The sequence below is a fragment of the Vanacampus margaritifer genome, chromosome 13, assembly GCF_051991255.1.
Source record: "Vanacampus margaritifer isolate UIUO_Vmar chromosome 13, RoL_Vmar_1.0, whole genome shotgun sequence".
NCBI lineage: Eukaryota > Metazoa > Chordata > Actinopteri > Syngnathiformes > Syngnathidae > Vanacampus > Vanacampus margaritifer.
This window is the reverse complement of record NC_135444.1, coordinates 24,044,130-24,058,214: the sequence shown is the minus strand read 5'-3', so window position 1 is coordinate 24,058,214 and position 14,085 is coordinate 24,044,130. Positions and strand designations below refer to the sequence as shown.

General features: G+C 44.9%; 1 protein-coding gene across 1 annotated transcript; it reads left to right on the top strand.

Moving 5' to 3' along the window:
* Window positions 1–204: 204 nt before the first annotated feature.
* ghrhrb (growth hormone releasing hormone receptor b) lies at window positions 205–13,799 on the top strand. Its single transcript, XM_077584603.1, has 13 exons — window positions 205–426; window positions 2,047–2,155; window positions 6,889–6,993; window positions 9,354–9,454; window positions 9,967–10,064; window positions 10,150–10,282; window positions 11,352–11,505; window positions 11,621–11,681; window positions 11,919–11,988; window positions 12,805–12,896; window positions 12,990–13,119; window positions 13,199–13,240; window positions 13,411–13,799. The coding sequence occupies exons 1-13, from the start codon at window positions 286–288 to the stop codon at window positions 13,615–13,617; spliced, it is 1,443 nt and encodes a 480-aa protein (XP_077440729.1). The 5' UTR covers window positions 205–285; the 3' UTR covers window positions 13,618–13,799.
* Window positions 13,800–14,085: the final 286 nt, after the last annotated feature.

The window sequence follows — 14,085 nt, the reverse complement described above, 5'->3', positions numbered from 1 at the left end:
ATGAACTCCTTTTTATCGGCATACTTTTTGGGACATCCAACAAAAATCGGCCCATTTGAAAGTGAACGAGCTGCAAAGAATGTTTGTTTGTGCGCGTGGAGAGTTGCTGATATTTTTTCTTGACTTGTGTCTTCTTTTTTTTCTGGTGAGGCTTCTTCGCCCTCCCTTTTTGACGAGCGCGTGTTTTCGCGCATGCACGCCACCTCCTCGGCTCCTCATTCTCGTGCACGCGCCCGGACCGGAGAACACACCGCACGTACGAAGGACAAAAAGGCTTCGACTCGGATGGACTTGTTCCCGTTTTCTTTTTCTTTTTTTTCTTTTTTTGAAAGGCCCATCATGTCGGTCCGCGGAGGCTTTTTCTGGAAATTGCATCTGACTTGGTTACTTGAGCTGAGTCTGCTGCAGATGATGACGTTGGAGACGGTGAGTTCCGGCAGGACTTTGTCCGTGTCACGTTCAAACTGGACTTCGTGGCTGCGCAATGAAGACGCGATCATCTTCCCAAATGGTTCTGTAGAACTCTCATGATCTGGCAAAAGCGAAAATGGATGGAGGGCAAAATAACTTGGATCCAAGTTCGAGCCTCCTTTATTTAATTTATTATTAGCATTCGCATGTATTTATTATTTCTATTTGTATTAAGAGGTGGGATCATCTCATACATTGGTGAAAGGAAAACATTGTTTTTCCAGATATGAATTGAACACTACCAACCTATCGTTTGCCTTTCGTGACTTGCTTTCTAAGCTTTTTGCACTTGATGACAAAAAGTGTTCCAGTCTTTGATGGTTTTGAAAATACATTAATATGAGTTTTTTTTTTTAAAGCAGTAGCTTATGTTTTTGCAAGTGTGAAATCTCCCTAGACAGGCTGAAACATTTGATCCCAGATCACAATTGGAAATCACTTTAAAGGGCAAGAAAAAAAGGGGGGGGGGGGGGGTCTGCCATTGAAATGACCCGAGGGGTCCGGCAATTACATGCCCTGATGTTAACGATCGCACCTCGGACAGCTCGACAGGAGGCAATTGGTGCCCTTCAATAATGACTTGTTGAAGGCCGTGATTTCATTTGAGTGGCTTTCACGTTTGAAAATGGAGCTGGAAGGAAAAGCCACACAAACGCGCCAGCCGTATCATTTTCATTTTCAGTTTCATGCTTAATATGCATCATCATCATCATCATCATCATCATCATCATCATCATCATCATCATCATCAGTTGTGTTGTTTTTCATCACGTTTCACGTTGAGGCGGCCAAACAAGATTCGCATTTTCACAAACATTTGCCTCTGCTTTTGTTTTTCTTCCAACTCCTTGCAGGAAATATATATATATATAAATATTTTTCACCGAAATGGGTTCGGGAGGAATGTCGTCCAATAATGCCCAAGTTAGAAAGTGCAAAACAAAAGAGAAAACATTTGAATCTTTCATCGTGGTATTCGACGGATGCGTTCGTCCCGACTGGGACATTCAAATGTGATTCTTTCAAATCTCTCCGTGTCGATTGCATTCAACGGAGCCTAAACTAACTTTGGCGTTAACAAAAGACCAAACACGAGTCGCTGGTGGCAAAAAAAAAAATAGCCCCAGCAAAAAAACAAAAATGGTCTACGTTGATTTATTTAGTGCATTTTAGACTCAATGTGCTTTACATGATTAAAGTCAAGAGTCGAAAATATGCTACGGTTGAAATGCAATTTTTTTATAAACTGCTTTGTGGGCGTTTAAATACTGAACAGAAATAGTCCATTGGCTTTTGCGCGCATGCGTGGGTGTGAGTTTGTGCTGTTGAATTCACCTGAAACCGGTTATAAATCTCAGGAGACCAGAGGAAGGATCAAAGGAAACAAACTGCTTTTGCCATCGTAAGCACAAATCATTTGTTGAACGTTTTATGCTGGACGCCAAACCTCTGCCATTATCCAGGCCTGGGACGGCGGTGCCGATGGTCCCTTGGGCCGCGTTCCATTTCCGAGCAACGTTTGTGTCACCGTCAGGATGATCGCAAATGCTTGTTTTCGTGTGATCTTCTTCCCAGACGGAGGCCATCCATCCGGACTGCGCGCTCGTGCTTCAGCACATGAAGGCTCAAGAAGAATGCAACCGGATCATCCTTCAGGAAGAAAACGATCTTGCCGCCGGAACGGGTACGTAAGCGTGCGACTCAAATTGTTGACGGTGACGATGCGGCCGCTTCTCTCCCAACTGAGGCGGATGTCAGACCATTGAAGGTTGATGAGGTGAGTCCATTCGTTCCAGTCACACTCTTCGAGTTCTTGCTATTTCTGCAGCTTTTCCCGTTTTCTTATCCGGATGTTGCTATCATTCGCCCGTCAGAACTCCCGAGCGCCGTCTTGTTTATTCCCCTTCGCTACGTCAGCTTAGCTATCGCGGGTTTGGCATTCTGGATCTGGAAGTCCCACAGGATCTTGGCCTGCTTCTTCTCACTTGTCTTCCGATCTTGATTGTGGGACCTCCAGTCCATATTTGGTACGGATGTTCCAGTACACCTGGTTCTGCCTCAAGTCGGACCCGTACGCCGTAACATACCGTTGACGCACCACCGTCTGCACTTCAAGTGGAGACTTGAATTGAGCCGTCACCGAAAGTGCTTCCAAAACCGGACGATTCCATTTTGGCGCAAAATCGGCGCTCGTCATTTGGGACCGTTTGAAAAGCAGATTGATTTCCAACCCAAATGATCTTGCAAACCTGATCAAACAACATCACAATGAATGAAAAATGAAAACAAATAAGAGTGGCATGATCTTGCAAAAAATGACACGAGGCCTGGCCATGACTTTTAAGTGACCAGGAATGTCGCTGTATTCCCAGAAGCGTAAAACTTGGACAAGGAAATCTGCCAACGGTCCCCATAATGCAGTCTTTTCTGACCCCTCCCACAAATAATAATAATAATAATTATAGAAGGAAACCGACTCCTGGGTAGTCCAGAAGGGTTTTGTTTCTTTAAATCAGAGAATCCATCCTGCTTCATTTCATGTCTACTTCTCAACATGCGTTTGTACTCTAAATCTTTACATTTAAACCACAACAAACTTTTATATTGGGACTAGCACTATTCTTAAAAAAAAAAAAAAGCAAAATAGGTTGCGTGTGGCTTAACTTTCGAGGTAATTGAAGCATGTCATCCAACCGCTCACATAAGAAATCATGGAACCTCCCGTGGGATGTTATGAAAGAGAGAAATCGTAACCCCTGAAAACGCAAAAGAAAATATTTTTCCCACAATTATTTTTAGTAATATTGGCACGGGCGGCCGGCAGTTGAGAGCAACTTTTCATAACTCCGAGATGGAAGACACAAAAACAATATCAGGCTGAAACTATTGCTGCTTGTTTGAGGGAAACGCTTGCGGCGCCAAACAGATGTTTGACGGAGGATCGATATGACAAAAACAACAACGCAGCGTGCGGCTCATGTCATATTTGAGATTAGAAGGACTTCAATTTGTGGAGAAAGACGCTGCTTGGTCTTAATCGTCGGTCTTCGTCCCGGCGTGTCCGTGTGGCATTTTGTTGTTAATAAAGCATCTTTGTTTTCGGTCCTCCTTTTTGTTGTTAATAAAGCATCTTTGTTTTCGGTCCTCCTTTTTGTTGTTAATAAAGCATCTTTGTTTTCGGTCCTCCTTTTTCGTTGTTAATAAAGCATCTTTGTTTTCGGTCCTCCTTTTTTGTTGTTAATAAAGCATCTTTGTTTTCGGTCCTCCTTTTTTTGTTGTTAATAAAGCATCTTTGTTTTCGGTCCTCCTTTTTCGTTGTTAATAAAGCATCTTTGTTTTCGGTCCTCCTTTTTCGTTGTTAATAAAGCATCTTTGTTTTCGCCATTCAACGCAGCATTTGCCACTTTTGTGTCGAACCGCACGCGGCGCTGCCGTTACCGGGTCAAGACGTCTGCTCCTTGTAACGAGAAGATGAAAGCAAGTTTGTTTTGCTGATTTGACAGCCGAGCTCCACATTTGTCAGTCGCGTCTGCCGCTTCTTGGCCGGCTTCGGCCTTATCACGCCATTGTTTATTAAAGGCAGGATATTGCACTGCACATCCCAGCGGTGCTTTTTTCTCTCGTAATACTCGTAACCATATTATGTGAGCGGCAATGAAGAAAAATCTTTTATTGGACAAAACAATGATAGCCGAGCTTCGGGGTGGCGAGAAGGAGTCGGACGACGAACGCGTGAACGGACATTTCCGTTCCCTCGTCAATTGTGCTCGTACAGCAAATATCAAAAGGCCGCTCAAAGTGCACAGAAGCGTCGACGCCGTTCTGAAAGAAACACTTTCCTATTATTGATTCCTCATCGTGAATATATATTTCATGCTGGGAATATTGTTTTGAACCAGCTCGGGTCAATGGTGACGTTTGTGTTCTGGGAACAAAATGTGTCCCGGGGAAATATTTGTCAAGGAGGCGGGGCCAACCCCGGATGACGTGTGCCGAATCCTGTTTGGTGACTTGACGTGAGCTTTTCAAATGACTTCAGGGTGGGACAAGCAGACAATGACCAGAAAACGGTCCGTCCGCAAAAGTAGGTTTTAGTAAGTGCAATATGTCAAAGCAACATTTTTTCATTTTTTTATTTGAAGTGCACAATTGAATCCTCCCAATTGTTTGAATGCGTCTTTCATGCGTGTGAACAAACGTACTGTTTAGGAACTGGTCTTGAGACCACTTTTTAAGGGTCTCGGTCTCGGCATTTTTACTTGGGCTTGTCTGGGAAATTTGGATCGTGACCAGCCAAGACCAGTAAGGTCGGAAGGCAAAGAACACATTTTTGTAGATTTGAGGTTTGTTTGGTTTCAAAAACAACATAGCAGAATTTATTTTTGTTGCAAACGCCATGAGAAAAAAAGATACTGGTCGTTTTTTTGGTGTTATTTTTTTTTTCTTTGATATTACACAGTCTTGGTCTTCTCTCGGTCTTGATCTCCAAAAGTCGTGGTCTAGTCTCGGTCTCGACTTCCAAAAAGTCTTGGCCTTGCCCCTGCCTCGGCCTTCAAAAGATTCGTCTTGTCTCCGTCTCAGCCTACAAAGCGTCTTGGTCTAGTCTCGGTCTCGACTTCCAAAAAGTCTTGGTCTTTTCTCGGTCTTGATCTCCAAAAGTCTTGGTCTTGGTCAGGATGGTCTTGGTCGTGGTCTTGTCTTGATCTCAACATCCCAAAAGTCTTGGTCTTGCCTTGGTCAGGATTCTTTGTAGTCTCGATGATGTCTTGGCCTCAGATGGCGTGGCCTTGACTACAACACTCTTAGGAAGGTTCAATCAATACGCGGCACAGACGCTTGCAGAGGACGCCATAGTGGGTGGAGAGCGTGTGAAAAAGGGAGTCCATTATGTGAGCCGGCAGAAGGCCTGCAAAGAGACGCTCCTTTCGTTCGCAGTATTCATCACAACGTCAGCGTCTGTAATTAGCGTCTAATCAGGAAAGCGCCATTCGCACAATGTGATTGAAATGACAACATTGTGGCCTTTTCCTCCTGCCTGTCCAAGCACGCAGCGGCCGTCCATTAGCCGGAGCGCCATTAGCGCGCCGCGCGTCTGACACATGACTAATGTGCCATTTTCAAGCGCACGGCAAAGTCAAATGCCGACTGAGCGTGAACGCCGATGGCGGCAAAACGTTCACTTCTTCCGACTGCTAGCTTGAAAATGACTCATCTTTGGCCAAGTGTGAAAGATAACTCACAGGAAGGTGGTTCGAGAGATCATGTTCAGCCATTTTGCTTTTACAGTACAAAACACACACCTGGAAAACAACCATGAGATGTTTTTTGCGATATCGCACGAAGAGATCAAATGGCCTCCTAATAAAAGTACAAAAGTGCGAGGCAGAAAATATGGAGACTGCGGAAAGCTGCCGTGTGATGAGGAAGGTTTTGCAAGTTGAAGGACGAGAGCCCGCCTGAGCTGACAAAGCGTTTTGTTGTTGTTTGTGGGGAATTTGTCCGCAGCGAGTTTGCTGTCATTGAACTCAATCACAGCAGGATGGACAAAGGTTGCTTTTTTTATATATATATAAAAGTGAACACCTTCATCAACTTCTAAATCAGTACAAATATTTGACGTGATTAAATTGGACTACATATACATTTTCTTCTATAACTGTTTGAGTTGCAAGCCACCACAAAGAGAAAAAGCTTCTTCTTTTCTTTTTTAAACAAATCACATGTACAATATTCCAACACTAAGAAAAAGATTTTTTTGTATTGACTTCTGCGTCACTTTCATGGCCACAGGAGCCGACAAATGAAAATAAAGATATGCGAAAAATGAAGGTAGCCTGTAAACAAGAACAGGAACGAATCAAACACTTTTCCAAAAAAAGTAACAATTGACACAGTTCATCGCGATGACTAGGATGCAACAACGGATCCCGAAAGCACAATTCACAGGTTCAAACAAAGAAGCAAACCGATTTATTGAGTCGTCAACGGGGACGTCAAAGTTTCATTAAAAAAACAAGAAAAGAAAAGTAACAACTGCAAATACAAGCAGCAACAAAACATCACAAACTTAGTATGAGTCGGTTCAAAACATGTCAGGATACGAGAAAAGCGGGATGCGACGAGAAGCAGACATTTTATAGACAGGAAGTGAAATCGTAAAATGGCCGCAGCAGGTGCAGACAATCGCCATTAAGCAGGAAACAGCAAGGCAGGAAGTAAAGCCTCGGAAACAAGAAGAAACCATTACTACAAAATAAAAGTAGACTTTGGCCACATGAAAGGCAGAACTCACAACTGACAACTGACTTTTTGTTTTACACTTAAAACAAAATATGATAAATGCGTTCCCAAGTGAATCTCGAAATGTCTCGTCGCGCGTTCCCAAGTCATGTGACGAATGTTGTTTTCCCGCCCCAGGGTGCCCAACGCTGTGGGACGAGATCCGCTGCTGGTACGGCGTTGAGGTGGGCCAAGTGCTCGGCGTATCGTGCGCCAATATCTCGCAGCTCTTTCATAACAAAGGTACGTCCGGCAATCACACTTTATTGATGTCGCACCTTTCGCGCATTCAATTGCAACGCAAAGTGCTGATCGTCAATATCGACCAACTTTTCCTTTTTGTTTGCAAGCAAAGCGGTTGGACACAATGTGGTCGCACTTTTGTATAGAAACGGGTCAAAGAAAAGAAAACAATTGTCATCATCATATAGATTGTGTGACTGTCATCAATTATGTTTTGTGTGTTATAGTATGATGGGAAAATACAAATGGAGATATTAGACAGACTCGTGCAGTATAGTATAGCCGTTCTATTTTTAGACATTTCCCAAGATGAGTCCTGCAGTCACAAAAAAAACACAAAAAACTACAAACTTTCAAATAGTCCTATCTTTGTGAACGAGTGATTCATTCATTCATTTTTATCGCCATCGTCAAGTCAAGAAAAATGAAATGGACTTCATAGATGGCGCCCGTGCAAGAAAGACGAAAAACGATCACCAGCAGAGGGAGACAAGACGGAAAAAGCTGCCGCTACTCACTTGTCAGTGCCCGACATCTTCGATGAGAATGAAAGAGGCCGGAGACATGCTCCCAAAGGGGAGCACAGTAGGAGCCTGGAGCACGGAAAACAAAAAAGCACGCACATACAGATATGAAATAAGGATTCCTTTTGTACAAATGCTAAGATGCAACCACGTGATGCGCATGGAACGTTTATGCTGTTTCCCGCGAATGTTTGAACGTGTCGAGTGTCTCAGAAATTCAAACAATGAAAAGAGAAGGAACCGTAAGCGAGCGTCTGCACTTGGACACGTTGTGTTGGAAATGATAGAAAAGAGTTTGCGGAATCTATTTGATGCCGCCATTTTGTGCGCGGCGCTCGCTTTGCGCTCTCCATGAAATTGGATCAGCTCGTATTCGATGATGTGGACGCTTTTGTGCAAAAGACAAGACAAAGGAAGAATGCGGGTTTTTTTTTCAAACCTCTCCAGCTTGCACTCTCATTTTTGTGTCTACGAGGAGAGAAATTGTGCTCTTGCCTGAATCCCGGATGGAAGAGAGCACAAAGCAAACAAATATTTCGGTTCGAGCCGAGCGAGTGCGCGCTTTGCAGGCAGCGGCAGTTTGCCGTTGATGACCTCATAACTCAATGTTAGCGGGTTCGCGGCCCCCCCCAGCGGAATTCCGCCTCCACAGATGGCAGCAAAAGTCAAGTGCGGTGGAGTTGCTGAAGCCTTATGAGATCGACGGCCTCCCGACGCGGGATCGATTGCAGGCAAAATAATGAATTGGAAAATCAAAGGTTCGAAGGCCGGCGCCGGCGGCGTGAGCAAGAAATTGGCGCCGCTTGTGAAGTGAGGCGATGTTCGCCGTCCCACCGCGCGCCCACCGATGCCGTGGCTGCAGGGCTACACGTCACCTTTCTCGATCCTTTGCCAAACGCAGCTCCGGTAAAACCTCCCACTGCCGAATCTCCTCGGACGTGCAGGCGGATTTTCAACGTGATGCTTTTATCGGCCGCAAACTTTGCCGCTTGTCGGTTCGACGGATGTTTTGCAGTCGGTTGACGCCGTCGTTGTTGTAACTGCAGGCCGTTGTGTGAGAAAGTGGACAAGATTAACTTGAATTGTTTTTGTCAGCTAGCAAGAAGCTATGTGGACCCGAGTGGAGGCAAGGAGGCAAAATCTTCACACGGTTGTCATGTGACCACAACGCAGCGCAGCAGGAAGAAAAAAAAAAAAAAAACGCTTGACAGCGAAACGAAGAAACGTGATCGGGCTCGGATGCAGAACTCAAAAGTACTTCCGAACCAAAGTGAGCACGTCTGGATGCAAAACTGGTGGCCGACAGAAAGGATTGCAAAAGCTGACACTGAAAGCAAAGCAGCAACTGGAAACATTTTCAACATTTGCAGAAGACGAAACCAACTAAGAGTCGTCGTCATCATCAGAGCAAATACATATTAGCAACTGGCAGTCTATATATATATTTATAATGTCATCTACAATCATGACATTTGATATCTTATGTGTCCTATTCTGTCTGTAAAAATGTAATTAGAAATATATAATTATTGTTATTGTCGCTAAGAATTCAACCTATTGTTGCTGAATTAATTGATCTTAGTTTTGTCGATTCACAACTGCTATTAATTCGTCTTTTGGTAAATAATTTGACTCTGGCTGGCATTGAACAGCGCATCCTTCATAATTCATCATTTTTCTTGTTTTTCAAGCCTTTTCGTCGTCGTTTCCTCCCCAAGAATTGGGATGATCTCAAATGTGACCGACTGCCGCCCTTTTGTGCCAATTCTCATCTTTGTTTTGCATTCCAAGACGCTCTCGAGAATGCCGCTGATCGCGGTGTCTTTGATGTCGCAGGCTCCGTGTACCGGAACTGCACCGAGACGGGCTGGTCTGAGCTCTACCCGACCTACACGGACGCTTGCGAGTTTGCGGACGACAGCGAAGCGGAATCCGAGGTGGGCGTCGGCCTCGCAATTCATCTCGCTAATGTTATTTGCTGAACCGAGTGCATCAGCGCAAATAGCACGGCGGCAATTTTCTTTTCAACTGCGCTTGTCATTTTGGGGAACGGACGGCGTTCTCATTTCCTCGTTTTGCAGCAGCTTTCTCGTTTGTTTCTGATTAATCCTCATTCGGTGGCCCTGCAAAATTAGGAGGCGAGCAAAGATTTTCCAATGGATGAAAGCCGACTTCTTACCGCACTGTACGGCGTGCGCAGCATTTTGCATTCTCGACCCTCACCCGACCGGCTGAGGCAGATGGTCGCCCCATGCGGAGTCTTTGGCTCAATAGGGTGCCGTGACATATGCTGGCTCCGTCCATTTCACGTTGCTTCTCTCGGGAAAACGAAGAACTGCTGTGAAGTGTTGAGGATGAAATTACACGGCTGAAACTATTGCGAGCATTTCATCAAATGTGCGAGAACAGAAAATGCTGACCCTGATTTGACTTTTGTCTTGCGATTCAGACGACGTACTTCTCCAACTTCAAGCAGGTGTACACAGCCGGCTACGCCACCTCCCTCGTCTCGCTCATATCGGCCATTTTTGTCTTTACGGTATTCAGGTAATTTGCTTACGATCGAGTACAAAAATCCAATCCAGTGATATTCCACACATTTTCTTAAACGTTTTGGTTTGTCTTTGGGCAGGAAGTTTCACTGCACCCGAAACTACATCCACATGAACCTCTTCTTCTCGTTCATCTTGAGAGCGAGCGCCGTCTTCGTCAAAGACGAAGTTCTCTTCTCCAATGAAGACCTCGACCACTGCTTCATGTCAACTGTGAGTTCGCCACAAAAAGTCCTCATGTCACTTGCTCCGATGCTTCATTGCGCAAGTAGAAGCTCCATTTTTTCGGAACGTTTGAACGGCACGTCCGACCGGCACGTCCGACCGGCACGTCCGACCGGCTTTCTCCCGCGAGGGGATTCATGCATGCTGGCATGCTACGCGGTCGCCACGTTTGAGCGGACGCCCGCAAATAACCTTTGGCCGGCTCGCGATGGGAACATTTGACAAACCTTAGGGAGTTTGAAAGTGTTTACGCTGGCCGGGCCTGAGAGACTAACTAGCTTAGTGCTAGCTTAGACGAGGCTACAGGCTAGCACAAGACAACAGGGACGCGGTAAAAACAGCAGCGATCACAAAACAACGAAATTCTGAAGGTCCAAGTCAGATAGTTTCAACTGAAAAGGAAAACCTTTCCGTGGCTTTCGTCCGCTGCATCAACGGGCCAACGTAGGCTGCACGCCCAAAAGTTTCAATGACGAGGGAAACTGGCTTTGTCAACTTGTAAGGAAGATAAAGCGCTATTTAAGGAGGCGACACTCGCAAGTTGCAGCGAATTGCATTTTTCATTTGTTGGACTTCTTCGTCACATATAAGTTGGACAATAAGTAACCGATTGCCGTTGATTCGGGACTCACTCGTTCAAGTCAACCGGGCCGAGCAAGTCTTGATGTTGGACGAGGCCGCCACTCGTACCAACTCAGTGACACTTTTGTGATCTTCCTTACAAGCAAAAAGCCGAATGAATTCATTTTTGCACTAGGAAGGAATGAAAATATAAACGTAACAGATCGAAGCTGGTGTGCAGATGTAAAAAAAAAATCTCAAAAGAAATAAAAGATAATAATAAAGTGTTTAACTGCCTCATTGTCAAGCCTGAATGAACATCACCTCAATCAAGTGCGCTTCTCTGACACTCATCGATATTGAATGTCAAAATGAAAGGTTGGCAGCAGCCCCAACGTTTTATGTTCTGGCCCGTGCGAGCCCACAAATTCACGCGCAACATTTTGAATGTCAGCCTCCATATTTGTGACGTTCTCTGACCGTTGCCGTCCCGCAGACGTCGTGCAAATCAGCCGTGGCCTTCTTCCAGTTCAGCATCCTGGCCAACTACTTCTGGCTCCTGGTGGAGGGCATGTACCTGCAGACGCTGCTGGCGCTCACCTTCGTCTTCCAGAAGAAATACTTTTGGTGGTACATTGTGATTGGCTGGGGTGAGTGTTGAAAACCAATGGGCCTCCCCGCTTCTTCTTTTTTTTAAATCTCTGTGAGGTGTGCAACGTGGAAGGTGCCGCATGCGATGACGGTCCGCGTGTGCTCGTTGCTCAGGTCTCCCGTCAACGATTATAACTGCCTGGATCCTGACGCGCAACTTCTATGACAACAGAGGGTGAGGTGATAACAACTGATATTAATCATACAGTGCATGCGTCCATCAATTGTTTTGTGCGTGATCTTAATGCCAATAAAAATAATAGTAAGAGAAAGGATGAACTTTTATGGAAGAAGAAGACGCGCAGTGACGTTTTTGCTTGAATGTCTCTGAATGCTCGTATTGTTTTAAGAGGAGAGCTGCAAGATATTGTCGGCTCTTGTTGATGTCTTGAACGCATGTGTTGCGCCTCAGCTGCTGGGACGACACAGATGTGGCCTTCATCTGGTGGATCATAAAAGCTCCAATAAGCGTATCATTACTGGTGAGTTACAGTGGGAGCTGCGGACGCGCAGCAAACACACACGCAAATACTGTAGCCATATAGAAGCAGCCACCGGCGCTTAGAGCAAAGGAAATCGGGAAAAAAGAAGAAGAAAAAAGAAAAAAAAAGGGGGAAATAGAGGGGGGGAAAATCAGGAAAAAAAGAAAAAAAAAGACAAAAAGAAAATCGGGCATGCAGGAAGTCCTCCTTGACACTAGCTGGCGATATACCGTGACAGGCTGACACGTCAGCAAATCACCATCTGCGTCAGAAACACTGATCTGAATATATGAGTTGTGAAGGCACGAGGCCGCCATATTGCTCCTCCCAACAAGCAATTCTCAGCATAGCGTCCTATACATTGACAGTATCCAAATTGGAGAACATTTTAGGTAAATACATGAATAAATGATATGCTTGATGACGCAGGAGGAAACGTTTATCATTTTAATGAAAGAATGATAACTGTAATTCAACAAAAGATGCCTCTGCCAAAGAGTGATCAAAGAAAAAGAGGGGCTTCAAAGCAGCACATTACGTCCAATTTTTGTAAAAATAAAAATAAAAATTGTACTTGTTGAAAAATACTAATATTAATTTTAACTCCATTTTATGAATTGTTATGAAACTACTGTATCAATGACTACAATTTCATTGAGTTGAATTTTTTTCCACTTTTATGTTCACAAATGTATGAACATATTTATAACAGATATAAAATTTGCAATTGATCATGAGTTAACTATTGAAGTCATGTGACTAATGCCGATTAAAAACTTCAAATTGATGTATGCGTGTGTAAATGTTCTCGCGCAGGTCAACTTCATCATCTTCATCAACGTGATCCGCATTCTGGTGCAGAAACTTCGATCTCCCGGCGTGGGAGGCAACGACAGCAGTCACCTCAAGTGAGACACGTCGGCCGGCGTCACGCCAACGCCGGCCAAACGTGCGCCAAGCCAAGGATCAGCTGTTGTGAATTTGTACCTGCGTCTGCTCAGGAGGCTGGCCAAGTCCACGCTGCTGCTCATCCCGCTTTTCGGGATGCACTACATGGTGTTCGCTTTCCTGCCCGAGAACACCGGAGCGGAGGCTCGTCTTTTCATCGAACTGGGCTTGGGATCTTTCCAGGTGCAACCTTCACATCTTCGGCACGTTCGCAGGGCACAACACGTCAAATTGTATAACAATGGTTGCTGTTTGGTTGCAGGGCTTTGTTGTGGCTCTGCTCTACTGCTTCTTAAACGGAGAGGTGACTTGAAAACAAAGATCTGTCAAACGCAAATCATATTTCCATATTTGCGTCCATTTGGACTGAGACGTCGCATTCTCTTGTCTAAAAGTACTTGATGGTTTTGCATTTCAATCCAGCGCTGCTGCGATCCCCTTTTTGCGTTCTTGTCTTTCGTTTTGTGTGCGCAGGTGCAAGCGGAACTGAAGAAACGGTTTTGGAAGTGGCAGACTCAGAACTACCTTCGCTACAGCAAGCAGCGCCGAACCTTGTTCACGGAAAGCAGCACGGTGACGCAGACTTCCGTCCTCGACAAAAGCAGCCCCAAAGATCAGCCGGCCTGCGAAACAAACGCACTTTCCAGTCTTGCCGCAACCTGCAACAGTTCCATAGTTTGAGTGGCGGGATTCCATCCTGATCCATCATCGTAGCGAAGGGTTGAATGTATCGTTGCGTTTTGTACGTGTGCTTTGAAAACAGAAACAGATTTTAAGTTCAGGTCGTCATGACGAACATTTGTGATGATGCGTCGTTGTCAAGTCTTGATTAATCATCAGCCAATAAAATCGATATTATTGTGCATTGCAGCTCGATGTGTTTCTTCTTTGATGGACGGAGGGAGAAATACATTTGAAATTTGAATTGACCCCAAATATTATTGCAACGAAACCTCCATACAGGTAAGAGCCGACTTCAGTCTTTGCTCGACAACACTCCTGCGTTGCGCAATTTGTACTCGGCATGATGTTGGTGCGTGTGGGAACATCCGCTGTTGCGAGCTCCTCTCATGACAAAATGTTCTGCTGGTGGATTTGCTCTTACTACTTCCATTTTCCCGCAAAAAAAAAAACAACGCATTATTGTTG

Coding starts and splice junctions, on each gene's coding strand:
- ghrhrb (XM_077584603.1), top strand. CDS start 286: ATGGACTTGTTCCCGTTTTCTTTTTCTTTTTTTTCTTTTTTTGAAAGG. Junction 6,994..9,353: donor GCAGCTCTTTCATAACAAAG/GTACGTCCGGCA, acceptor TTGATGTCGCAG/GCTCCGTGTACCGGAACTGC. Junction 11,506..11,620: donor GTACATTGTGATTGGCTGGG/GTGAGTGTTGAA, acceptor CTCGTTGCTCAG/GTCTCCCGTCAACGATTATA.